Source organism: Oncorhynchus gorbuscha, linkage group LG15, assembly GCF_021184085.1.
Source record: "Oncorhynchus gorbuscha isolate QuinsamMale2020 ecotype Even-year linkage group LG15, OgorEven_v1.0, whole genome shotgun sequence".
In the NCBI taxonomy this organism is placed as follows: Eukaryota; Metazoa; Chordata; class Actinopteri; order Salmoniformes; family Salmonidae; genus Oncorhynchus; species Oncorhynchus gorbuscha.
This window is the reverse complement of record NC_060187.1, coordinates 8,854,001-8,879,650: the sequence shown is the minus strand read 5'-3', so window position 1 is coordinate 8,879,650 and position 25,650 is coordinate 8,854,001. Positions and strand designations below refer to the sequence as shown.

The following is a 25,650-nucleotide window of genomic DNA, read 5'->3' as shown; positions in this document are numbered from 1 at the left end:
TGTCTGTACCCTGATGTCCAGGGCCTGCTGTCTGTCTGTACCCTGATGTCCAGGGCCTGCTGTCTGTCTGTACCCTGATGTCCAGGGCCTGCTGTCCGTCTGTACCCTGATGTCTGTGGGGTAGGCAGCTGGCGCCAGAAGCACTCAGTGCTCTATTGTTTTCTGAGTTATAAACTGTAATCAGATTGGACTGGGGCTAGAGCTTCTTCCCAAGGTGTTGTCCAGAGCACTTAGTGGAGGACTAATGGCCCATTACATCTGCTGCTGCACTGTGAGGTGCCATCACTTTTATATCAATTCATCCTGTCTTTTACTGAGGGAAGAAGAAGAAATGGAGATGGATGGATGGAGACTTTTGAAAGATTGAAAAAAAGGGAAGGATGGAGATGGATGGATGGAGATTTTTGAAAGATTGAAAAAAAAGGGAAGGATGGAGATGGATGGATGGAGAAGGAAGGATGGATGGAGAAGGAAGGATGGATGGAGAAGGACGGATGGAGATGGACTGATGGAGAAGGACGGAGATGGACGGATGGATGGAGAAGGACGGATGGATGGAGAAGGACGGATGGATGGAGAAGGACGGATGGATGGAGATGGACGGATGGATGGAGATGGACGGATGGATGGAGAAGGACGGATGGATGGAGAAGGACGGATGGATGGAGATGGACGGACGGATGGAGAAGGACGGATGCGGATGGAGATGGACGGATGGAGATGGATGGATGGAGATGGACGGATGGAGAAGGACGGATGCGGATGGAGATGGACGGATGGAGATGGACGGATGGAGATGGACGGATGGAGATGGACGGATGGAGATGGATGGATGGAGATGGATGGATGGAGATGGACGGATGGAGATGGACGGATGGAGATGGACGGATGGAGATGGACGGATGGAGATGGACGGATGGAGATGGATGGAGATGGACGGATGGAGATGGATGGAGATGGACGGATGGAGATGGACGGATGGAGATGGACGGATGGAGATGGATGGATGGAGATGGACGGATGGAGATGGACGGAGATGGACGGATGGAGATGGATGGACGGAGATGGACGGATGGAGATGGACGGATGGAGATGGATGGATGGAGATGGACGGATGGAGATGGACGGATGGAGATGGATGGATGGAGATGGACGGATGGAGATGGACGGATGGAGATGGATGGATGGAGATGGACGGATGGAGATGGATGGATGGAGATGGATGGATGGAGATGGACGGATGGAGATGGACGGATGGAGATGGATGGATGGAGATGGATGGAGATGGACGGATGGAGAAGAAGTATTTTCTGTAGTACTCACAACAACCACTTCATCTTTCTTTCATGAGCCTTTTTACCTACAAACACCCGAACATACAGTACGTTCTCACGCCACGGCCTCCTGGTCATTAAGACACACCTTCTCTGGCGTCCTCTAGGGTCTGAGTTCCGTTTAAGGTTCAGATCAGAAGGCTTTGGGTCCGTATAGCAAATCAAGGATTAAAGTCCTGAGAAATTGTTACGGATATGTTCAGTCGATTTTAGGGGTGTAAGGGCTGAGTCTCAATACTTCCTGTAGATCTCATGTAAAGCCTCATAAAAAAATAATAAATAAATAATTGGACATATATAATGTACCTAGCTGTATGGGCACGCCATAATGAAGGAACCTGATGTATGTTAATTGTGTCAAACTCGAAACCTAATTGATTCGTGTAATTAGTGCATGTCTTCTGTTGTGGTCGGGTGTTCTAGAACTTTCTCGGGTAGCATGGATTGTTGTGTTGGAGGTTTATGTCTCTCTAGGAGTGCTGTAATTTTTATTTATTTTATTTTACCATTATTTTACTAGGCAAGTCAGTTAAGAACAAATTCTTATTTTCAATGACGGCCTAGGAACAGTGGGTTAACTGCCTGTTCAGGGGCAGAACGACAGATTTTGTACCTTGTTAGCTCGGGGATTTGAACTTGCAACCTTTCGGTTACTAGTCCAATGCTCTAACCACTAGGCTACCCTGCCGCCCCAATAATGGCAAGAAGCAGAGAGGTTTTGCTCTATGTCTCTGTAATAATTGATGAGGAGGTTAAGCATCGCTGGGGAGGGAACTTGTACACACCACTACAGACAATTTGTTTCTTAACAGACGATCGTGTAAAACGGAGGCGGGGGAACACAGGAGGATTGCTTTGGTGGATCCTTCACCAAACACGGAAGGGTCTTGAATATTAAGGATAAAGGGATCCTTGAATGTATGGGATATACTGTAGGGGGTCCTTGAATGTATGGGATATACTGTAGGGATCCTTGAATGTATGGGATATACTGTAGGGATCCTTGAATGTATGGGATATACTGTAGGGATCCTTGAATGTATGGGATATACTGTAGGGGTCCTTGAATGTATGGGATATACTGTAGGGGTCCTTGAATGTATGGGATATACTGTAGGGATCCTTGAATGTATGGGATATACTGTAGGGATCCTTGAATGTATGGGATATACTGTAGGGGTCCTTGAATGTATGGGATATACTGTAGGGGTCCTTGAATGTATGGGATATACTGTAGGGGTCCTTGAATGTATGGGATATACTGTAGGGATCCTTGAATGTATGGGATATACTGTAGGGGTCCTTGAATGTATGGGATATACTGTAGGGGTCCTTGAATGTATGGGATATACTGTAGGGGTCCTTGAATGTATGGGATATACTGTAGGGGTCCTTGAATGTATGGGATATACTGTAGGGGTCCTTGAATGTATGGGATATACTGTAGGGGTCCTTGAATGTATGGGATATACTGTAGGGGTCCTTGAATGTATGGGATATACTGTAGGGGTCCTTGAATGTATGGGATATACTGTAGGGATCCTTGAATGTATGGGATATACTGTAGGGGTCCTTGAATGTATGGGATATACTGTAGGGGTCCTTGAATGTATGGGATATACTGTAGGGGTCCTTGAATGTATGGGATATGCTGTAGGGATCCTTGAATGTATGGGATATACTGTAGGGGTCCTTGAATGTATGGGATATACTGTAGGGATCCTTGAATGTATGGGATATACTGTAGGGATCCTTGAATGTATGGAATATACTGTAGGGATCCTTGAATGTATGGGATATACTGTAGGGGTCCTTGAATGTATGGGATATACTGTAGGGATCCTTGAATGTATGGGATATACTGTAGGGGGTCCTTGAATGTATGGGATATACTGTAGGGGTCCTTGAATGTATGGGATATACTGTAGGGGTCCTTGAATGTATGGGATATACTGTAGGGGTCCTTGAATGTATGGGATATACTGTAGGGGTCCTTGAATGTATGGGATATACTGTAGGGGTCCTTGAATGTATGGGATATACTGTAGGGGTCCTTGAATGTATGGGATATACTGTAGGGATCCTTGAATGTATGGGATATACTGTAGGGGTCCTTGAATGTATGGGATATACTGTAGGGGTCCTTGAATGTATGGGATATACTGTAGGGGTCCTTGAATGTATGGGATATACTGTAGGGGTCCTTGAATGTATGGGATATACTGTAGGGGTCCTTGAATGTATGGGATATACTGTAGGGGTCCTTGAATGTATGGGATATACTGTAGGGGTCCTTGAATGTATGGGATATACTGTAGGGTTCCTTGAATGTATGGGATATACTGTAGGGATCCTTGAATGTATGGGATATACTGTAGGGATCCTTGAATGTATGGGATATACTGTAGGGGTCCTTGAATGTTTGGGATATACTGTAGGGGTCCTTGAATGTATGGGATATACTGTAGGGATCCTTGAATGTATGGGATATACTGTAGGGATCCTTGAATATATGGGATATACTGGGCCTTCTAAAATTGATTTAAAAAAAACATTTTCCTCATCAATCTATACACAATACCCCATAATGACAAAGCAAAAACACATTTATTTGACATTTTTGCAAAAGTATGTAAAAAAAAAATATATACATATATATATATTATATATATATATAATGGTACATACAGTTGAAGACGAAAGTTTACTTACACATTAGCCAAATACATTTAAACTCAGTTTTTCACAAGTCCCGATATTTAATCCCAGTAAATATTCCCTGTCTCAGGTCAGTTAGGATCACCACTTTATTTTAAGAATGTGAAATGTCAGAATAATAGAGAATGATTTATTTCAGCTTTTATTTCTTTCATCACATTCCCAGTGGGTCAGAAGTTTACATACACTCAATTAGTATTTGGTAGCATTGCCTTTAAATGGTTTAACTTGGGTTAAACGTTTTGGGTTGCCTTCCACAAGCTTCCCACAAGCTTCCCACAGAGCTGGTGTAACTGAGTCAGGTTTGTAGGCCTTCTTGCTCGCACATGCTTTTTCAGTTCTGCCCACAAATGTTCTATGGGATTGAGGTCAGGACTCGTTTTGCTGTGGATATAGATACTTTTGTACCTGTTTTTCCAGCATCTTCACAAGGTCCTTTGCTGTTCTGGGATTGATTTGCACTTTTCGCACCAAAGTACGTTCATCTCTAGGAGACAGAACGGGTCTCCTTCCTGAGCGGTATGATGGCTGCGTGGTCCCATGGTGTACCATACTATTGTTTGTACAGATGAACGTGGTACCTTCAGGCATTTGGAAATTGCTGGATAAAACCAGACTTGTGGAGGTCTACAATTTTTTTCCTGAGGTCTTGGCTGATTTCTTTTGATTTTCCCATGATGTCAAGCAAAGAGGCACTGAGTTTGAAGGTAGGCCTTGAAATACATCCACAGGTACACCTCCAATTGACTCAAATGATGTCAATTAGCGTACCAGAAGCTTCTAAAGCCATGACATAATTTTCTGGAATTTTCCAAGCTGTTTAAAGGCACAGTCAAATTAGTGTATGTAAACTTCTGACCCACTGGAATTGTGAAACAGTGAATTATAAGTGAAATAATCTGTCTGTAAACAATTGTTGGAAAAATTACTTGTGTCATGCACAAATTAGATGTCCTAACCGACTTGACAAAACTATAGTTTGTTTACAAGAAATTTGTGGAGTTGTTGAAAAGAGAGTTTTGATGACTCCAACCTAAGTGTATGTAAACTTCCTACTTCAACTGTAAGTATTCAGACCCTTTGATATGAGACTTGAAATTGAGCTCAGGTGCATCCTGTTTCCATTCGTCATCTTTGAGCTATTTCTACAACTTGATTGGAGTCCACCTGTAGTAAATTCTATTTATTGGACATGATTTGGGAAGGCACACACCTGTCTATATAAGGTCCCACAGTTGACAGTGCATGTCAGAGCAAATTCCAACCCATGAGGTTGAAGGAATTGTCCGTAGAGCTCTGAGACAGGATTGTGTCGAGGCACAGATCTGGGGAAGGGTACCAAAACATTTCTGCAGCATTGAAAGTCCCTAAGAACACCGTGGCCTCCATTATTCTTAAATGGAATAAGTTTGGAACCACCAAGACTGTTCCTAGAGCTGGCCGCCCGGCCAAACTGGGCATGCAGGGGAGAAGGGCCTTGGTCAGAGAGGTGACCTAGAACCCGATGGTCACTCTGACAGAGCTCCAGAGTTCCTCTGTGCAGATGGGAGAACCTTCCAGAAGGACAACCATCCCTGCAGCACTCTACCAATCAGGCCTTTATGGGAGAGTGGCCAGACAGAAGACATTCCTCAGTAAAAGCCACATGACAGCCCACTTGGAGTTTGCCAAAAGGCACCTAAAGACTATGAGAAACAAGATTATCTGGTCTGGCGAAATCAAGATTGAACACCCTGGCCTGAATACCAAGCGTCACGTCTGGAGGAAACCTGACACCGCTCATCACCTGGCCAATACCATCCCTACGGTGATGCATGGTGGTGGCAGCATCATGCTGTGGGGATGATTTTCAGCGGTAGGAACTGGGAGACTAGTCAGGATTAAGGCAAAGATGAACGGAGCAAAGTACAGAGAGATCCTTGATGAAAACCTGCTCCAGAGTGGTTCACTTTCCAATAGGACGCCAAACCTAAGCGCACAGCCAAGACAACGCAGAATTGGCTTCGGGACAAGTCTCTTACTGTCCTTGAGTGGCTCAGCCAGAGCCTGAACTTGACCCTGATCGAACATCTCTGGAGAGACCTGAAAATAGCTGTGCAGCAACGTGGTATAAATGTGATATTTGAGTTTATTATTTTTAATAAATCAGCAAAAAAACTCCCCAAAACAGTTTTTGCTTTGTCATTATGGGATATTGTGTGTAGATTGATGAAAAAACGACCATTTAATTAATTTTCGAATAAGCCTGTAATGTACATTTTGAAAAAGTCCAGGGGTCTGAATTCTATCCTAATTCACTGTAGGTGTTGTTGATTTCTGGGATGTAAGGATCCTGGACTATGAACCTGGTGGAAAGAGAGAGTCTTCTCTTCCTGGTTGTGTGTCTTTCTCCTCTTTCTCTCTGTCCCAGAAGGAATCTCCTTTGTTCCCCTGTCCCTTCATTAGGCCACGAGTCTAGTGTGTAGCCTACCTGAAGGAATAAATGACCTTCTGCCCGCGCGTGTTGGCGTGTGTCCACTCTGCTGTTCGTCACCATATCGCTCCACTGGCAGAGCCAGCGTTGACAGAGTCTCTGTGAATGGATGGCAGCTAATTTACAAGTCATTTGTAGTTTTAAATGAGTAAAGCCTTGGTCTTTGTGAGCTCCTTTCAGCCCCCCCCTCATCCATTAAGTTCAGGTGACAGCAGCTCCTCTCCTCACCTGCTCTGGTTACAACAGCTCTCATTCACACACTCGCTCTTTCTCTCTTTCTCTCAACGTAGCCTAGTGGTTAGAGCATTGGACTAGTAACCGGAAGGTTGCGAGTTCATACCCCCGAGCTGACAAGGTACAGATCTGTCGTTCTGCCCCTGAACAGGCAGTTAACCCACTGTTCCCAGGCCGTCATTGAAAATAAGAATGTGTTCTTAACTGACTTGCCTAGTTAAATAAAGGTAAAATTAAAATTAAAAACATCTCTCTCACTCTCTCAGCATCTTTCACTCTCACTCTCTCAGCATCTCTTTCACTCTCTCACCATCTCTCTCACCATCTTTCTCTCTCTCACCATCTTTCTCTCTCTCACCATCTTTCTCTCTCTCACCATCTTTCTCTCTCACCATCTTTCTCTTTCTCACCATCTTTCTCTTTCTCACCATCTCTCTCTCTCACCATCTCTCTCTCACCATCTCTCTCTCACCATCTCTCACCATCTCTCTCTCTCACCATCTCTCTCTCTCACCATCTCTCTCTCTCTCTCTCATCATCTCTCTCTCTCTCACCATCTCTCTCTCTCTCACCATCTTTCTCTCTCTCACCATCTTTCTCTCTCTCACCATCTTTCTCTTTCTCACCATCTTTCTCATTCTCACCATCTCTCTCTCTCTCACCATCTCTCTCTCTCTCACCATCTCTCTCTCTCTCACCATCTCTCTCTCTCTCTCTCTCTCTCTCCCTCTCTCACCATCTCTCTCTCTCACCCTCTCTCACCCTCTCTCACCCTCTCTCTCTCTCACCATCTCTCTCTCACCCTCTCTCTCTCACCATCTCTCTCTCTCACCATCTCTCTCTCACCCTCTCTCTCTCTCACCATCTCTCTCTCACCATCTCTCTCTCTCACCATCTCTCTCTCTCTCACCATCTCACCGTCTCTGTCTCATTCTCACTCTCTCACCATCTGTCTCACTCTCTCTCACCATCTGTCTCACTCTCTCACCATCTGTCTCACTCTCTCTCACCATCTGTCTCACTCTCTCACCATCATTCTCTCACCATCGCTGTCTCACTCTCTCACCATCGCTGTCTCACTCTCTCACCATCTGTCTCACTCTCTCACCATCTGTCTCACTCTCTCACCATCTGTCTCACTCTCTCACCATCTGTCTCACTCTCTCTCACCGTCTCTGTCTCACTTTCACCATCTACTGTATGTCTCTCACTCACTCACATATATATATATATTTCTCTGTGTAATCCTTAATGTGCCTGGCCTGTTGTATCAGAGGAGTGTAGCGCCAGCCAACAGAGACCACAAATAACCTCGCATCGTAGCCATCGTCAAGACCAGAAGGTCTCTCTGCTCATTTCCTCCAATGCGCCGGCTTTGTCCGTTGCCATGGTTGCGTTTCCATGGTGATCGTCAAATGAAGCGAGGCGTGTTTCTTGGCGTCACGTGTCGTATTATTTGACTCCGCTAGCTGTGGGTTATGCTGGTACACACACACACACACACACACACACACACACACACACACACACACACACACACACACACACACACACACACACACACACACACACACACACACACACACACACACACACACACACACACACACACACACACACACACACACACACACACACACACACACACACACACACACACACACACACACACACACACACAGTGGTGCATTTTGGATGGCTAGGCAGTGTTGCTGTAACCAGCAGCAGGTATTCAGGTGTTCAGCAGGCAGCTCACCTCAACCAAATAATAGCCCTGTTCTGTTCTCTCTACTCGCTGCCAGCCATCTGCCCTGTATCACACACACACTTGGTTCAGACAGACATGCTTAGACATGTCACACACACGCTTAGACACGTCACACACACTCACATTCAGACAGACACGCTTCGACACGTCATACATTCAGACAGACACTCTTAGACACATCACACACTCAAACGCAAGTTCAGACTCGTGTTGCACGATGTACTGAAACCTCTGTACTTTTCCGATGCTATAAAAACGGTCTGTTATTAGAATTAGTTTTTTTCAGTTATTTTATCAAATGTGTCTAACGTTTGGAAATCAACTAAATGTATTTAACTTATTAGAGCTATTGATTAGTTGATTAGACAAACTCATCTCTGATTAATATCAGAAGATATCAGTGAGAATGCATCAGAGATTCATATTCCCTGCAACAGAGGCTGTCTGTGTGCTCACTGCCCGTATGTCTACCAAGCTGTGTAGCCGTTAGCGATGCTAATTCTAACCCTCTTCAGGTGCATGGAATGGTTTTACTAAAACACTTGTTGCAGTTTTGGCTCAAATCAAACGAGTGTTTATTTGTGATATTCACAGGAAACAGCGGGGGGGTGTTAACGGTACAATTAAATGTCTCCTTGCGAGCTCTCCTCACGACAGTGAAGAGAAATGTGATCCACAATAAAGGGAAGGTCATTGCAGATGGAAAAGGGTGAATTAGTGTTGCATCACTGCATCACGTTCAGTGTGTGGGACGGAGACTCACTCTGCCACGCAGATCAAATCTCCCACACGCATCACATACGTACACATGCTCTCTCTATCCGGAACCATCTCCTTCAATTCTCAATACCACGTTGCTTGGTAAGATGTCTTCCTCTCATACCCAAAAGAGAGTCCCTTTTAGGGGTGTGTCCTTGTCTTGACAGGCCTGGGTTAGGGGTGTGTCCTTGTCTTGACAGGCCTGGGTTAGGGGTGTGTCCTTGTCTTGACAGGCCTGGGTTAACAATGTGTCCTTGTCTTGACAGGCCTGGGTTAGCAATGTGTCCTTGTCTTGACAGGCCTGGGTTAGCAATGTGTCCTTGTCGTGACAGGCCTGGGTTATGGGTGTGTCCTTGTCTTGACAGGCCTGGGTTAGGGGTGTGTCCTTGTCTTGACAGGCCTGGGTTAGGGGTGTGTCCTTGTCTTGACAGGCCTGGGTTAGGGGTGTGTCCTTGTCTTGACAGGCCTGGGTTAGGGGTGTGTCCTTGTCTTGACAGGCCTGGGTTAGGGGTGTGTCCTTGTCTTGACAGGCCTGGGTTAGCAATGTGTCCTTGTCTTGACAGGCCTGGGTTAGGGGTGTGTCCTTGTCTTGACAGGCCTGGGTTAGGGGTGTGTCCTTGTCTTGACAGGCCTGGGTTAGGGGTGTGTCCTTGTCTTGACAGGCCTGGGTTAGGGGTGTGTCCTTGTCTTGACAGGCCTGGGTTAGCAATGTGTCCTTGACAGGCCTGGGTTAGCAATGTGTCCTTGTCTTGACAGGCCTGGGTTAGGGGTGTGTCCTTGTCTTGACAGGCCTGGGTTAGCAATGTGTCCTTGTCTTGACATGCCTGGGTTAGGGGTGTGTCCTTGTCTTGACAGGCCTGGGTTAGGGGTGTGTCCTTGTCTTGACAGGCCTGGGTTAGGGGTGTGTCCTTGTCTTGACAGGCCTGGGTTAGCAATGTGTCCTTGTCTTGACAGGCCTGGGTTAACAATGTGTCCTTGTCTTGACAGGCCTGGGTTAGCAATGTGTCCTTGTCTTGACAGGCCTGGGTTAGGGGTGTGTCCTTGTCTTGACAGGCCTGGGTTAGCAATGTGTCCTTGTCTTGACAGGCCTGGGTTAGGGGTGTGTCCTTGTCTTGACAGGCCTGGGTTAGCAATGTGTCCTTGTCTTGACAGGCCTGGGTTAGGGGTGTGTCCTTGTCTTGACAGGCCTGGGTTAGGGGTGTGTCCTTGTCTTGACAGGCCTGGGTTAGGGGTGTGTCCTTGTCTTGACAGGCCTGGGTTAGCAATGTGTCCTTGTCTTGACAGGCCTGGGTTAGGGGTGTGATAAATACATTTTTTTTAAATTACATTTAAACAGACTTTAAAAAAATCAGTTTTCCATTAAAACAAATAAGAAAAAATCAGAAAATTCCATGTGAATTCACAATGCAGATGTGCTGCTGCCAGCAACCGTTTGTGTCTTGCGTTGCATCTCTTTCCGATGGTGAAGCATTGCTACCATTACTGGTCCTCATCCCTTTCAGATGGTGAAGCATTGCTACCATTACTGGTCCTCATCCCTTTCAGATGGTGAAGCATTGCTACCATTACTGGTCCTCATCCCTTTCAGATGGTGAAGCATTGCTACCATTACTGGTCCTCATCCCTTTCCGATGGTGAAGCATTGCTACCATTACTGGTCCTCATCCCTTTCCGATGGTGAAGCATTGCTACCATTACTGGTCCTCATCCCTTTCAGATGGTGAAGCATTGCTACCATTACTGGTCCTCATCCCTTTCAGATGGTGAAGCATTGCTACCATTACTGGTCCTCATCCCTTTCAGATGGTGAAGCATTGCTACCATTACTGGTCCTCATCCCTTTCAGATGGTGAAGCATTGCTACCATTACTGGTCCTCATCCCTTTCCGATGGTGAAGCATTGCTACCATTACAGGTCCTCAATTCCACCCCATTAATGTTATGATTTCATCACCTTCTCAGTTGACTTCTCAAAGTATTGCCATACGGGACTTTGCTGCGGTCGCTTGCCTTTCTCTGCCATTTCTACAACGCATAATGACGATGGTGGAGAGTCAAATAGAAGATAATTGATTCCTTGACTCCTTGCACGTCGATTCCCATTTCTGAGTGTTAACATTTGATTCCTCTAAGAATCAGCTCCTAAGATTAAATCTTTTTGGAACTGAGGAAACTGATTAGGACTCCCAAGTGGCGCAGCTGTCTAAGGCACTGCATCTCAGTGCTAGAGGCGTCACTACAGACCCTGGTTCGATTCCAGGCTGTATCACAACCAGCCGGGAGTTCCATAAAGTCGTCCGGGTTTGGCCGGGGTAGGCCGTCATTGTAAATAAGAATTTGTTCTTAACTGACTTGCCTAGTTAAATAAAGGTAAAATAAAATATTGAAATAAATCCTCGGGTAGCAGAAATGACTCAGCCCTAGTTGATCACCTTGACGCAGGTGCTAATGGAATGTAATATAATGTTGATAAACATTTGAGAGGATTTCCTGTCTACCATTCCATGGATCACAGTGCATCACAGCCAAGTCCTGCAAAGTGTGTGTTTGTAGTAATCTCAGTGATTTCCATATACACCACAGACAGTTAGGATTGAGCTCGCGCCCGATTAAGACCTTGTCTGTACCTATCAGTCTGTCTACATCCCTAGTACCCTCAGGCTCTCTGTCTGAGGCCTTTTAAGGAGACCTGGCCCCCGTATACACAAAGCATCTCAGAGTAGGAGAGATGATCTCGGATCAGTTTAGCCTTTTTAGATCATAATGAATCAGATTCATATGGACAGATCCTAGATCAGCACTCCTACTTTAAGACGCCCTTATGATTATTGGCAGCTCTGGGTAGAAGTTGCCTGTAGGATCTTGGATCAGCTTACTCTCTCTGAATCCTAAGCCTAACCATTAGGCAGGGAAACACGCATCTTACATCAGTGTCTATGAGAAGCTTCATCCTTATAGGTCAGTGTGAGTGCCAGTCCCCGTGGGCCTGTAGAGCCCCCTGGTGTTCAGTCTTGGTATTACCACTGCTATGTTTTCTCCAGTCACAGCTAATGGAAGGGCCTTTACTGCAGTGTATCCCGAAGGAGAGTCTCCGCAGATACTTTATGGCCACAGCTTAAGCACGGTGGCCAGTAATGCTGGGTTGGTTTATTGTGTAGGTCACTAGACAATCTGAAAGGCCTAAGATGGGGCACGGTGCATATCAGTTTGAAACCATTAAAGCCCAGCCTCCGATACATGACGTTGTATGAAGTGCTGAAGACCATACTGTACAGGGGGGGGTTATCTCTAGGGGGGTTTATCTCTATACTGTACGGGGGGTGGTTATCCATACTGTATGGTTGTTATCTCCATACTGTACGGGGTGGTGGTTGTTATCTCCATACTGTACAGGGGGTGGTGGTTGTTATCTCCATACTGTACAGGGGTGGTGGTTGTTATCTCCATACTCCATACTGTACAGTGGTGGTTATCCTCATACTGTACGGGGGGGTGGTGTTATCTCCATACTGTACAGGGGGGGTGGTGGTTGTTATCTCCATACTGTACAGGGGGTGGTGGTTGTTATCTCCATACTGTACAGGGGGGTGGTGGTTGTTATCTCCATACTGTACAGGGGGGGTGGTGGTTGTTATCTCCATACTGTACAGTGGTGGTTATCCTCATACTGTACGGGGGGTGGTTGTTATCTCCATACTGTACAGGGGTGGTGGTTGTTATCTCCATACTGTACATGGGGGGGTGGTGGTTGTTATCTCCATACTGTACAGGGGGTGGTGGTTGTTATCTCCATACTGTACAGGGGTGGTTATCCTCATACTGTACGGGGGGGGGTGGTTGTTATCTCCATACTGTACAGGGGTGGTGGTTGTTATCTCCATACTGTACAGGGGGTGGTGGGTGTCATCTCCATACTGTACAGGGTGGTGGTGGGTGTCATCTCCATACTGTACAGGGGGTGGTTGTTATCTCCATACTGTACAGGGGGTGGTGGTGGTTGTTATCTCCATACTGTACGGGGGAGTGGTGGTTGTTATCTCCATACTGTACAGGGGGTGGTGGTTGTTATCTCCATACTGTACAGGGGGTGGTGGTTGTTATCTCCATACTGTACAGGGGGGGTGGTGGTTGTTATCTCCATACTGTACGGGGGGTGGTGGTTGTTATCTCCATACTGTACAGGGGGTGGTGGTTGTTATCTCCATACTGTACAGGGTGGTGGTTGTTATCTCCATACTGTACAGGGTGGGGGTTGTGATTATCTCCATACTGTACAGGGGGGTTGTGGATATCTCCATACTGTACAGGGGGTTGTGGTTATCTCCATACTGTACAGGGGGGTGGTTGTTATCTCCATACTGTACAGGGGGCTGGTTGTTATCTCCATACTGTACTGGGGGGTGGTTGTTATCTCCATACTGTACAGGGGGGTGGTTGTTATCTCCATACTGTACTGGGGGGTGGTTGTTATCTCCATACTGTACCGGGGGCTTTGAGACCTGGGGTGAAAATGCAGTCCATTATTTGTTATCACCCGTTCCTGTAGTAAGTGGTTGAGTGTGTGTCACGGCTAGTAATTACACAGTAGAGGTTCTATTCAGTCCCTGTATTTGAAGGGCTTCTGTATAGTACGACACACTTTGTACATCTCTTTCTCCCCTCTCCCTTTCTGTTTAATTACTGGTGTTGTGGGGCTGTCCTTGGTGAGAGTGCTGTTTTTAGCGGGGAGATGCTCACCTATTCTTGGTAGCCACTCTGACTGGCGGAATAACATAGCCTCTAGGGTTGGTATTACTAGACATAGAAGACCTACAGTGGAGACATCTATCTTGCTCTTCCCCCTCTCTCTATTTCTCTCTCTCTTTCTCTCTCTCTTTCTCTCTCTATTTCTCTCTCTATTTCTCTCTATTTCTCTCTCTATTTCTCTCTCTATTTTGCGCTCTTTCTCACTGGATCTCTCTCAATCTCACCCTGATTTTCAGTCCTCCCATTTGCCTGGTCTCTGTTTCTCTCTCATCTCCCTCTCCCTTATCTCATCTCTCTCCCTTATCTCATCTCTCTCTCATCTCTCTCTCATCTCTCTCTCCTCTCATCTCTCTCTCATCTCTCTCTCCTCATCTCTCTCTCATCTCTCTCTCATCTCTCTCTCCTCTCATCTCTCTCTCATCTCTCTCTCTCATCTCTTTCTCCTCTCATCTCTCTCTCCTCTCATCTCTCTCTTCTTTTATCTCTCTCTCCCTTATCTCATCTCTCTCCCTTATCTCTCTCGCTCTCCCTTATCTCTCTCTTCTTTTATCTCTCTCGCTCTCCCTTATCTCTCTCTTCTTTTATCTCTCTCTCCTCTCATCTCTCTCTCATCTCTTTCTCCTCTCATCTCTCTCTCCCTTCTCTCTCGCTCTCCCTTATCTCTCTCTCCCTTATCTCTCTCTCCCTTATCTCTCTCGCTCTCCCTTATCTCGCTCTCCCTTATCTCTCTCTCATCTCTCTCTCCTCTCATCTCTCTCTCATCTCTCTCTTCTTTTATCTCTCTCTCCCTTATCTCTCTCTCCCTTATCTCTCTCTCCCTTATCTCTCTCTCCCTTATCTATCTCGCTCTCCCTTATCTCGCTCTCCCTTATCTCGCTCTCCCTTATCTCGCTCTCCCTTATCTTTGCTCTCTCTCACTTATCTTTTCTCTCTCTGTCACTTAGCTCTCATCTCTCTCTCACTATCTCGCTCTCATCTCTCTCCCCTATCTCATACCCCCCTCCCTTATCTCTCTCTCAATCTCTCTCACTTATCTCACCTCTCTCCCTGATCTCTCTCTATCGCTCATCTCTCTCACTTATCTCTCTAAATTCAATTTGCTTTATTGGCATGACGTAGCAATATACATATTGCCAAACGCTTACTTTGGAGATTTACAATATGAATATAATTAATAATAATAATCAATATTGTCAACGGGACAACAGTAACAACAATAACCATACTTTGAACAATAACAGTAAGCATAGAGGACATGTGCAGGTTGGCTGGTCTGTCAGACAGTCCCTCATTGTATGGCAGGCAGCAATGTAGTGCCTCTCTCTGTCTCTATCTCTCTTGCTGTCTCTCTCTCTCTCTCTCTCTCTCTTTGTCTCTCTCTCTCTCTCTCTTTGTCTCTCTCTGTCTCTCTCTGTCTCTGTCTCTCTCTCTCTCTCTCTCTGTCTCTCTCTCTCTCTCTCTCTTTGTCTCTCTCTCTCTCTGTCTCTCTCTCTGTCTCTCTCTCTCTCTCTCTGTCTCTCTCTCTCTCTTTGTCTCTCTCTCTCTCTTCTCTCTCTCTCTCTCTCTCTCTCTCTCTCTCTCTCTCTCTCTCTCTCTCTCTCTCTCTCTCTCTCTCTCTCTCTCTCTTTGTCTCTCTTTGTCTGTCTCTCTCTCTTTGTCTCTCTCTCTCTTCTCTCTCTCTCTCTCTCTCTCTCTCTCTCTCTCTCTCTCTCTCTCTCTCTCTCTCTCTCTCTCTCTCTCTCTCTTTGTCTCTCTCTCTTTGTCTCTCTCTCTCTCTCTCTCTTTGTCTCTCTCTCTCTCTCTCTCTCTCTCTCTCTCTCTCTCTCTCTCTCTCTCTCTCTCTCTCTCTCGATGTTTCTTTCTTTTTCATTTCCCTCAGCGGTGGTGGTAGCTCTTTATAAAGGCTCATATACTAGCCTGTCTCTCTGTGTGTCTCTCTGTGTGTTACAATGGAAGAAGTGAACGGTGAACATTTCTCTGGTGAGGGCTAGCCATGACACATTAATGCCACCTGCCTTGGAGCCCTATACAGTTTTATCTCATGGCTACTAGAAGGATGCAGTACATATATCATTTTAATAAACATGAAATGGCATGCTTATGGCTTTTGCTTTGGTCACATGACCCAAGGGATTGTTTGTTCCTTTGATGCTGGTGACTTTTAGAAATATCAAACTCACTCTGAGGAATGGTACCAAGGTGCCATGTGTATAGTGGTGTACTCTGTAGAGATATGTAACCCAATGTGTATAGTGGTGTACTCTGTAGAGATATGTAACCCAATGTGTATAGTGGTGTACTCTGTAGAGATATGTAACCCAATGTGTATAGTGGTGTACTCTGTAGAGATATGTAACCCAATGCAATCCCATCCACGATAACACATCTGAGCTCTGCTGTGGCGTGTTGTCTCTATGGCGACGGTAACACATCTGAGCTCTGCTGTGGCGTGTTGTCTCTATGGCGACGGTAACACATCTGAGCTCTGCTGTGGCGTGTTGTCTCTATGGCGACGGTAACACATCTGAGCTCTGCTGTGGCGTGTTGTCTCTATGGCGACGGTAACACATCTGAGCTCTGCTGTGGCGTGTTGTCTCTATGGCGACGGTCTGCTGTGGCGTGTTGTCTCTGCTGTCTGAGCTCTGCTGTGGCTGTTGTCTCTATGGCGACGGTAACACATCTGAGCTCTGCTGTGGCGTGTTGTCTCTATGGCGACGGTAACACATCTGAGCTCTGCTGTGGCGTGTTGTCTCTATGGCGACGGTAACCACATCCACGATAACACATCTGAGCTCTGCTGTGGCGTGTTGTCTCTATGGCGACGGTAACACATCTGAGCTCTGCTGTGGCGTGTTGTCTCTATGGCGACGTTACCACATCCACGATAACACATCTGAGCTCTGCTGTGGCGTGTTGTCTATGGCGACGGTAACACATCTGAGCTCTGCTGTGGCGTGTTGTCTCTATGGCGACGGTACGGTCCACAATAACACATCTGAGCTCTGCTGTGGCGTGTTGTCTCTATGGCGACGTAACACATCTGAGCTAACACATCTGAGCTCTGCTGTGGCGTGTTGTCTCTATGGCGACGGTAACACATCTGAGCTCTGCTGTGGCGTGTTGTCTCTATGAGCGATAACACATCTGAGCTCTGCTGTGGCGTGTTGTCTCTATGGCGACGTGAGCTCTGCTCTGTTGTCTCTATGGAGCTCTGCTGTGGCGTGTTGTCTCTATGGCGACGAGCTCTGCTGTGGCGTGTTGTCTCTATGGCGACGTTACCACATCCACGATAACACATCTGAGCTCTGCTGTGGCGTGTTGTCTCTATGGCGACGGTAACACATCTGAGCTCTGCTGTGGCGTGTTGTCTCTATGGCGACGGTAACACATCTGAGCTCTGCTGTGGCGTGTTGTCTCTATGGCGCCGACGGTACCACATCCACAATAACACATCTGAGCTCTGCTGTGGCGTGTTGTCTCTATGGCGACGGTAACACATCTGAGCTCTGCTGTGGCGTGTTGTCTCTATGGCGACAGCTAGAGTAGACTGACAGCTGGTCAGGACGGGTCACCTCTGGAGAGCTGTTGTGTCCTGAATTATACACCTCTCTCTGTATGGGCATCAGGAGGCCAGGCACACTGGGGAATCTAGGCCCTCCTGTAGGCTCTTCTTGTTTGCGTACACGCCTACGCACGCACACACAATTTAACTACATTTTGCAGTAGCTTGGTGGAAGTAGAACTAAATTCAAGTCTTGGTGGTGTTTTCAGTAGTTCATGTATTTGTGCTATCCAACGGGTGTAGCTAACTACAGGGACTACACACACAGCGATGTAGCTAACTACTGGGACTACACACACAGCGATGTAGCTAACTACTGGGACTACACACACAGAGGTGTAGCTAACTACTGGGACTACACACACAACGATGTAGCTAACTACTGGGACTACACACACAGCGATGTAGCTAACTACTGGGACTACACACACAGAGGTGTAGCTAACTACTGGGACTACACACACAACGATGTAGCTAACTACTGGGACTACACACACAACGATGTAGCTAACTACTGGGACTACACACACAGAGGTGTAGCTAACTACTGGGACTACACACACAACAGTGTAGCTAACTACTGGGACTACACACACAGCGATGTAGCTAACTACTGGGACTACACACACAGAGGTGTAGCTAACTACTGGGACTACACACACAACAGTGTAGCTAACTACTGGGACTACACACACAGCGATGTAGCTAACTACTGGGACTACACACACAGCGATGTAGCTAACTACTGGGACTACACACACAGCGATGTAGCTAACTACTGGAACTACACACACAGCGATGTAGCTAACTACTGGGACTACACACACAGCGATGTAGCTAACTACTGGGACTACACACACAACGATGTAGCTAACTACTGGGACTACACACACAGCGATGTAGCTAACTACTGGGACTACACACACAGCGATGTAGCTAACTACTGGGACTACACACACAACGATGTAGCTAACTACTGGGACTACACACACAACGATGTAGCTAACTACTGGGACTACACACACAACGATGTAGCTAACTACTGGGACTACACACACCATGATGTAGCTAACTACTGGGACTACACACACAGTGGTGTAGCTAACTACTGGGACTACACACACAACGATGTAGCTAACTACTGGGACTACACACACAGTGGTGTAGCTAACTACTGGGACTACACACACAACGATGTAGCTAACTACTGGGACTACACACACAGTGGTGTAGCTAACTACTGGGACTACACACACAGTGGTGTAGCTAACTACTGGGACTACACACACAACGATGTAGCTAACTACTGGGACTACACACACAACGATGTAGCTAACTACTGGGACTACACACACAACGATGTAGCTAACTACTGGGACTACACACACAGTGGTGTAGCTAACTACTGGGACTACACACACAGTGGTGTAGCTAACTACTGGGACTACACACACAGTGGTGGGACTAGCTAACTACTGGGACTACACACACAACGATGTAGCTAACTACTGGGACTACACACACAACGATGTAGCTAACTACTGGGACTACACACACAACGATGTAGCTAACTACTGGGACTACACACACAGTGGTGTAGCTAACTACTGGGACTACACACACAGCGATGTAGCTAACTACTGGGACTACACACACAGCGATGTAGCTAACTACTGGGACTACACACACAGTGGTGTAGCTAACTACTGGGACTACACACACAACGATGTAGCTAACTACTGGGACTACACACACAGCGATGTAGCTAACTACTGGGACTACACACACAGTGGTGTAGCTAACTACTGGGACTACACACACAACGATGTAGCTAACTACTGGGACTACACACACAGTGGTGTAGCTAACTACTGGGACTACACACACAGTGGTGTAGCTAACTACTGGGACTACACACACAGTGGTGTAGCTAACTACTGGGACTACACACACAGTGGTGTAGCTAACTACTGGGACTACACACACAGTGGTGTAGCTAACTACTGGGACTACACGCACAAAAAACAAGGAAATATGGGTGAAGTAGGCAAGAATGTACTTTTTGTTTTTTTGTCAGCAGACCTGCCTAATTCTCACTTGAAACTGTTTTTGTGTTTAATAGGCTAAATTACACATTATGTAAACATCTGACTCCAGAGTGATCTGTTCTTACAATTTTATATTCTATTACATTTCAAAGTTACTTTAGTTTAAGTAAACTACATTTTTCTTAACTTCTTCCAATGTGAAGTAATTGGTAGCTTGGTCAACTATTTTTCCCAACACTGCACACACACAGCCAATGTTAATCTTCCCGCAATTTAGAAGCGTTCACTAATGCTGTCGTGAAATAGTAACCAAAGCCTGTAGATTTGAGTTTGACAGGCAACTATCACATTCCTCCTACCGCTATAGGAAGCAGGGAGGCCCAGCCGGCGTCCACAGACAAGCCCTGATCCCCATATCACAGTCCCAGCTCCGCATTGATTATTCATGCCTGTGTGCTGTCATGTGCAGTGCCCACTGGAGCTCATTAATTGGCGAGAGAGTGAGCAAGGGGGAGGGAACAAGAGGGGGGGACAAGAGGGGGGGGCAGAGCCAGTCTGAGCGGTCTGCGAGAGGGAAGCACAAGAGTGAGAGAGAGGGTGGTGAGAGGGTAAGACTACAGACAGAGGATAAGACTGGATTTTTCTGTGGTGTGATCTCTCTTACCACTAGTTAGCCTGCTACAGGAGACCGAAGAGGAATACCAGGCTTTCTATCTCATCTTCATATCAAATTCAACCCTGCATCTCTTGTTGTACCTACGGCTAAGCCCCAGCCATGACGACCTACTACCACAACCACGAGTACTGCTGCGGGGGCCCCGGGGGCTGCAGTCCCAGCCTTGGGGTGGTGGACTCTAGGCAGGGTAAGATCCTGGGGAACCAGACCCAGAATCGGCATCGGTTCCAGCAGACCCAGATCCAGCTGCCTCTGATCCACAGACAGCAGCAACACCTCCTGCAACAGCAGCTCCAACAACCACAGATGCAGCTCCAACACCAACAGATGCAGATCCAACACCAACAGCAGCTCCAACAACCACAGACGCAGCTCCAACACCAACAGATGCAGCTCCAACACCAACAGCAGCTCCAACAACCACAGATGCAGCTCCAACACCAACAGATGCAGCTCCAACACCAACAGCAGCTCCAACAACCACAGACGCAGCTCCAACAACCACAGACGCAGCTCCAACACCAACAGATGCAGATCCAACACCAACAGCAGCTCCAACAACCACAGACGCAGCTCCAACACCAACAGATGCAGATCCAACACCAACAGCAGCTCCAACAACCACAGACGCAGCTCCAACACCAACAGATGCAGCTCCAACACCAACAGCAGCGCCAGCAGCAGGCACTACAACACTACCAACAGCTACAGCAGCAGCAGCAACATCACCTCTACCACCATCATCCCCCTCCCCAGATGCAGCAGACGCCTCAGTTGAACCGCCGCCCACTGCTCTCACCACAGCTCCCCCTACAGAGTTCCCAGAGGAACTACAGCTCCACGCTGCCCGCCTCCATGTCTAAGAGCCGGGTGAAGTTCACCAACCTGAGGGACAGCATGAAGAAGAGTCCTACCAAGAGTAAGGCCAAGGTCCGGGCCACACACAGGCAGAGTGGCTGGTGTTCCGACAACTCTCCGTGGGCCTCAATGTCACTGGAGAATCCACCCCAGGTATGTGTGAGTGTATAGGGGACCGACCTGGGAGAAACCCTTGTAGGTGTCTTTGGGATGGACCAACATAGAGATCGTATTGAAAACCGTTGTAGGTATTTGTGAGAAGAGGTCAACATGAAACTACTACAGAGTTACGGGGGAATAGAACCACCAAGAGGAGGGGAGAACCTAAGCCTGGATATCTGCAAGGGTTTGTGGGCTGAAATCAGAGTCCTTGTGGAGGCTCAGTTGGTTGGAGTTTACATGGTGCTGGCCTGGCAAGGCCTGCCTGGGTTAGAGCTTCTGGAGAGAAACGGGAAGGAGAATGTTGTGAGTGTGTTTTGTTGTTGTTGACGTTAATGTTGTTGTAATGGTCAGAGTGAGCCAATAGGATTCACATGGAGGTCTGGAATATTAAATTAACATCATGCTTTCTCTAATAAACCGTACTATGAGAGTGATGCATGACTGCTGACGAAAAGCAATGCTGTGTGGCTTTATAGCTTAAGATGGAAGTTTCCTTTAATTACAGATCTAGGGTGGGTGGTATCTGACCCTGTGTCAGTATCAGTGGCAATCTCTGTCTACCCCTGTTATAATATTACTGAACCTCTGTCTACCCCTGTTATAATATTACTGAACCTCTGTCTACCCCTGTTATAGTATTACTGAACCTCTGGCTACCCCTGTTATAATATTACTGAACCTCTTGAAGTTGATAACAGAGAATAGTTGACCATCAGCTAAGTTTGTGTTCTCATCCAAGGCACTCAACTTTCAAGTTCAGTCCAACTTGTTTGGGATGTTGAGACAGTGTGAGCTGCAGGCCATAACTCTGGACTGGGCCTCCTGATCGAAGATAATGATCAAAGCTAATTTTAGCTCTGTCATGGCTGCCAGGCTGTTTTGTGACAGTACAGATCCATAACTAGTGTGTTATGGAGCGACCTCGGGACTAGTTTATGGATCTCCCTCTGTGTGTCTGTTACACTAGTTTACAGTCTAGGGAGCAGACAGTATATACGCCAAACTAACAGGGAATATTGAGTTGTAAGTGGGCTTGGCTAATGGCTACCGTATGCAGGAATGTGGCCTCCATGTTGTCTTGGTTTTGGGGTTTTGTGTAAAATACCCAAATGTGATTTTCCTAGTCAGTTTAACTATTGTTTCTGAGACGTTTTTATTGAGGCTAGCACAGGTCTTCCAGCTAGACTGTGTAGATGTGCATTGGTGTAGAGAGTCTTTTGTAGCTAATATAAAAGGTGCAAAATGCCAGTGTTCCAAAGGGGCCAGAGAAACCCACAGGACCCTGCCCCCTAACCTCTGGGGCATGAGGTGACCCTGCCCCCTAACCTCTGGGGCATGAGGTGACCCTGCCCCCTAACCTCTGGGGCATGAGGTGACCCTGCCCACTAACCTCTGGGGCATGAGGTGACCCTGCCCACTAACCTCTGGGGCATGAGGCGACCCTGCCCACTAACCTCTGGGCCATGAGGCGACCCTGCCCCCTAACCTCTGGGGCATGAGGCGACCCTGCCCCCTAACCTCTGGGGCATGAGGCGACCCTGCCCCCTAACCTCTGGGGCATGAGGCGACCCTGCCCCCTAACCTCTGGGGCATGAGGCGACCCTGCCCCCTTACCTCTGGGGCATGAGGCGACCCTGCCCCCTAACCTCTGGGGCATGAGGCGACCCTGCCCCCTAACCTCTGGGCCATGAGGCGACCCTGCCCCCTAACCTCTGGGCCATGAGGCGACCCTGCCCACTAACCTCTGGGTCATGAGGCGACCCTGCCCACTAACCTCTGGGCCATGAGGCGACCCTGCCCCCTAACCTCTGGGCCATGAGGCGACCCTGCCCCCTAACCTCTGGGCCATGAGGCGACCCTGCCCACTAACCTCTGGGCCATGAGGCGACCCTGCCCACTAACCTCTGGGGCATGAGGCGACCCTGCCCACTAACCTCTGGGGCAAGAGGCGACCCTGCCCACTAACCTCTGGGGCATGAGGCGACCCAGCCCACTAACCTCTGGGGCAAGAGGCGACCCTGCCCACTAACCTCTGGGGGATGAGGCGACCCAGCCCACTAACCTCTGGGGCATGAGGCGACCCAGCCCACTAACCTCTGGGGCATGAGGCGACCCTGCCCACTAACCTCTGGGGCAAGAGGCGACCCTGCCCACTAACCTCTGGGGCATGAGGTGACCCAGCCCACTAACCTCTGGGGCATGAGGTGACCCAGCCCACTAACCTCTGGGGCATGAGGCGACCCAGCCCACTAACCTCTGGGGGATGAGGCGACCCAGCCCACTGGGGGATGAGGCGACCCAGCCCACTAACCTCTGGGGGATGAGGCGACCCAGCCCACTAACCTCTGGGGGATGAGGCGACCCAGCCCACTAACCTCTGGGGGATGAGGCGACCCAGCCCACTAACCTCTGGGGATGAGGCGACCCAGCCCACTAACCTCTGGGGGATGAGGCGACCCAGCCCACTAACCTCTGGGGGATGAGGCGACCCAGCCCACTAACCTCTGGGGGATGAGGCGACCCAGCCCACTAACCTCTGGGGGATGAGGCGACCCAGCCCACTAACCTCTGGGGGATGAGGCGACCCAGCCCACTAACCTCTGGGGGATGAGGCGACCCAGCCCACTAACCTCTGGGGGATGAGGCGACCCAGCCCACTAACCTCTGGGGCATGAGGCGACCCAGCCCACTAACCTCTAGCTCAGATATACAGTGCATTTGGAAAGTATTCAGACCCCTTCACTTTTTCTATATTTTGTTACATTACAGCCTTGTTCTAAAATGTATTTCAATAATTAAAATCCTCAGAAGTCCACACATAATACCCCATAATGACATCACAATACCCCATAATGACATCACAATACCCCATAATGACATCGCAATACCCCATAATGACATCACAATACCCCATAATGACAAAGCGAAAACAGGTTTTTAGATTTTTTTTGGCAAATGTATAAAATACAAAAATATATATCCTATTTACGTATTCAGACCCTTTGATATGAGACTTGTGGTGCATCCTGTTTCCATTGATCATCCTTGATGTTTCTACAACTTGATTGGAGTCCACCTGTGGTACACTCAATTTATTGGACATGATTTGGAAAGGCACACACCTGTCTATATAAATTCCCGCAGTTGACAGTGCATGGCAGAGCAAAAACCAAGCCATGAGGTCGAAGGAATTGTCCGTAGAGCTCAGACACAGGATTGTGTCAAGGCACAGATCTGGGAAGGGTACCAAAAAATGTCTGCAGCATTGAAGGTCCCCAAGAACACAGTGGCCTCCATCATTCTTAAATGGAAAAAGTTTGAAACCAACAAGAGTCTTCCTACAGCTGGCCACTCGGCCAAACTGAGTAATCGGGGTAGAAGAGCCTTGGTCAGAGAGGTGACCAAGAACCGGAAGGTCACTCTGACAGAACTCCAGAGTTCCTCTGTGGAGATGGGAGAACCTTCCAGAAGGACAACCATCTCTGCAGCACTCCACAAGTCAGGCCTTTAGGCTTGTGTGGGCAGACGAAAGCCACTCTTCGTTAAAAGGCACATGCCACCCTTCTTGGAGTTTATCAAAAGTACTCTCAGACCATGAGAAACCAGATTCCCTGGTCTAATGAATCCAAGATTGAACTCTTTGGCATGAATGCCAAGCGTCCCATCTGGAGGAAACCTGGCACCATCCCTACAGTGAAACATGGTGCTGGCAGCATCATGCTGTGGCAATGTTTTTCAGTGGCAGGGACTCGAGAAACTGAACTGAGCAAAGTACAGAAAGATCCTTGATGAAAACCTGCTCCAGAGCGCTCAGGACCTCCGACTGGGACGAAGGTTCACATTTACATTTACATTTAAGTCATTTAGCAGACGCTCTTATCCAGAGCGACTTACAAATTTGTGCATTCACCTTATGGCATCCAGTGGAACAGTCACTTTACAATAGTGCATCTAAATCTTAAAGGGGGGGGGGTGAGAAGGATTAGTTATCCTATCCTAGGTATTCCTTAAAGAGGTGGGGTTTCAGGTGTCTCCGAAAGGTGGTGATTGACTCCGCTGTCCTGGCGTCGTGAGGGAGTTTGTTCCACCATTGCGGGGCCAGAGCAGCGAACAGTTTTGACTGGGCTGAGCGGGAACTGTACTTCCTCAGTGGTAGGGAGGCGTGCAGGCCAGAGGTGGATGAACGCAGTGCCCTTGTTTGGGTGTAGGGCCTGATCAGAGCCTGGAGGTACTGAGGTGCCGTTCCCCTCACAGCTCCGTAGGCAAGCACCATGGTCTTGTAGCGGATGCGAGCTTCAACTGGAAGCCAGTG

General features: G+C 47.7%; 1 protein-coding gene across 17 annotated transcripts in view; it reads left to right on the top strand.

The window, feature by feature from the left end:
* LOC123996580 (disks large homolog 1-like) overlaps window positions 1-25,650 on the top strand; it is a 320,554-nt gene that overhangs the window by 142,357 nt on the left and 152,547 nt on the right. For 2 of the 17 annotated variants that reach the window (XM_046300037.1, XM_046300036.1), the window contains exon 1: window positions 20,256-21,329. The exons of 13 other annotated variants lie outside the window; for them this stretch is intronic. In XM_046300037.1, coding sequence (XP_046155993.1) covers window positions 20,418-21,329 — 912 coding nt within the window. In that variant the 5' untranslated portion in view covers window positions 20,256-20,417. Of the gene's footprint in view, window positions 1-20,255; window positions 21,330-25,650 lie in introns of those variants that run through there. 2 more of the 17 variants (XM_046300042.1, XM_046300041.1) reach the window with 1 other exon arrangement.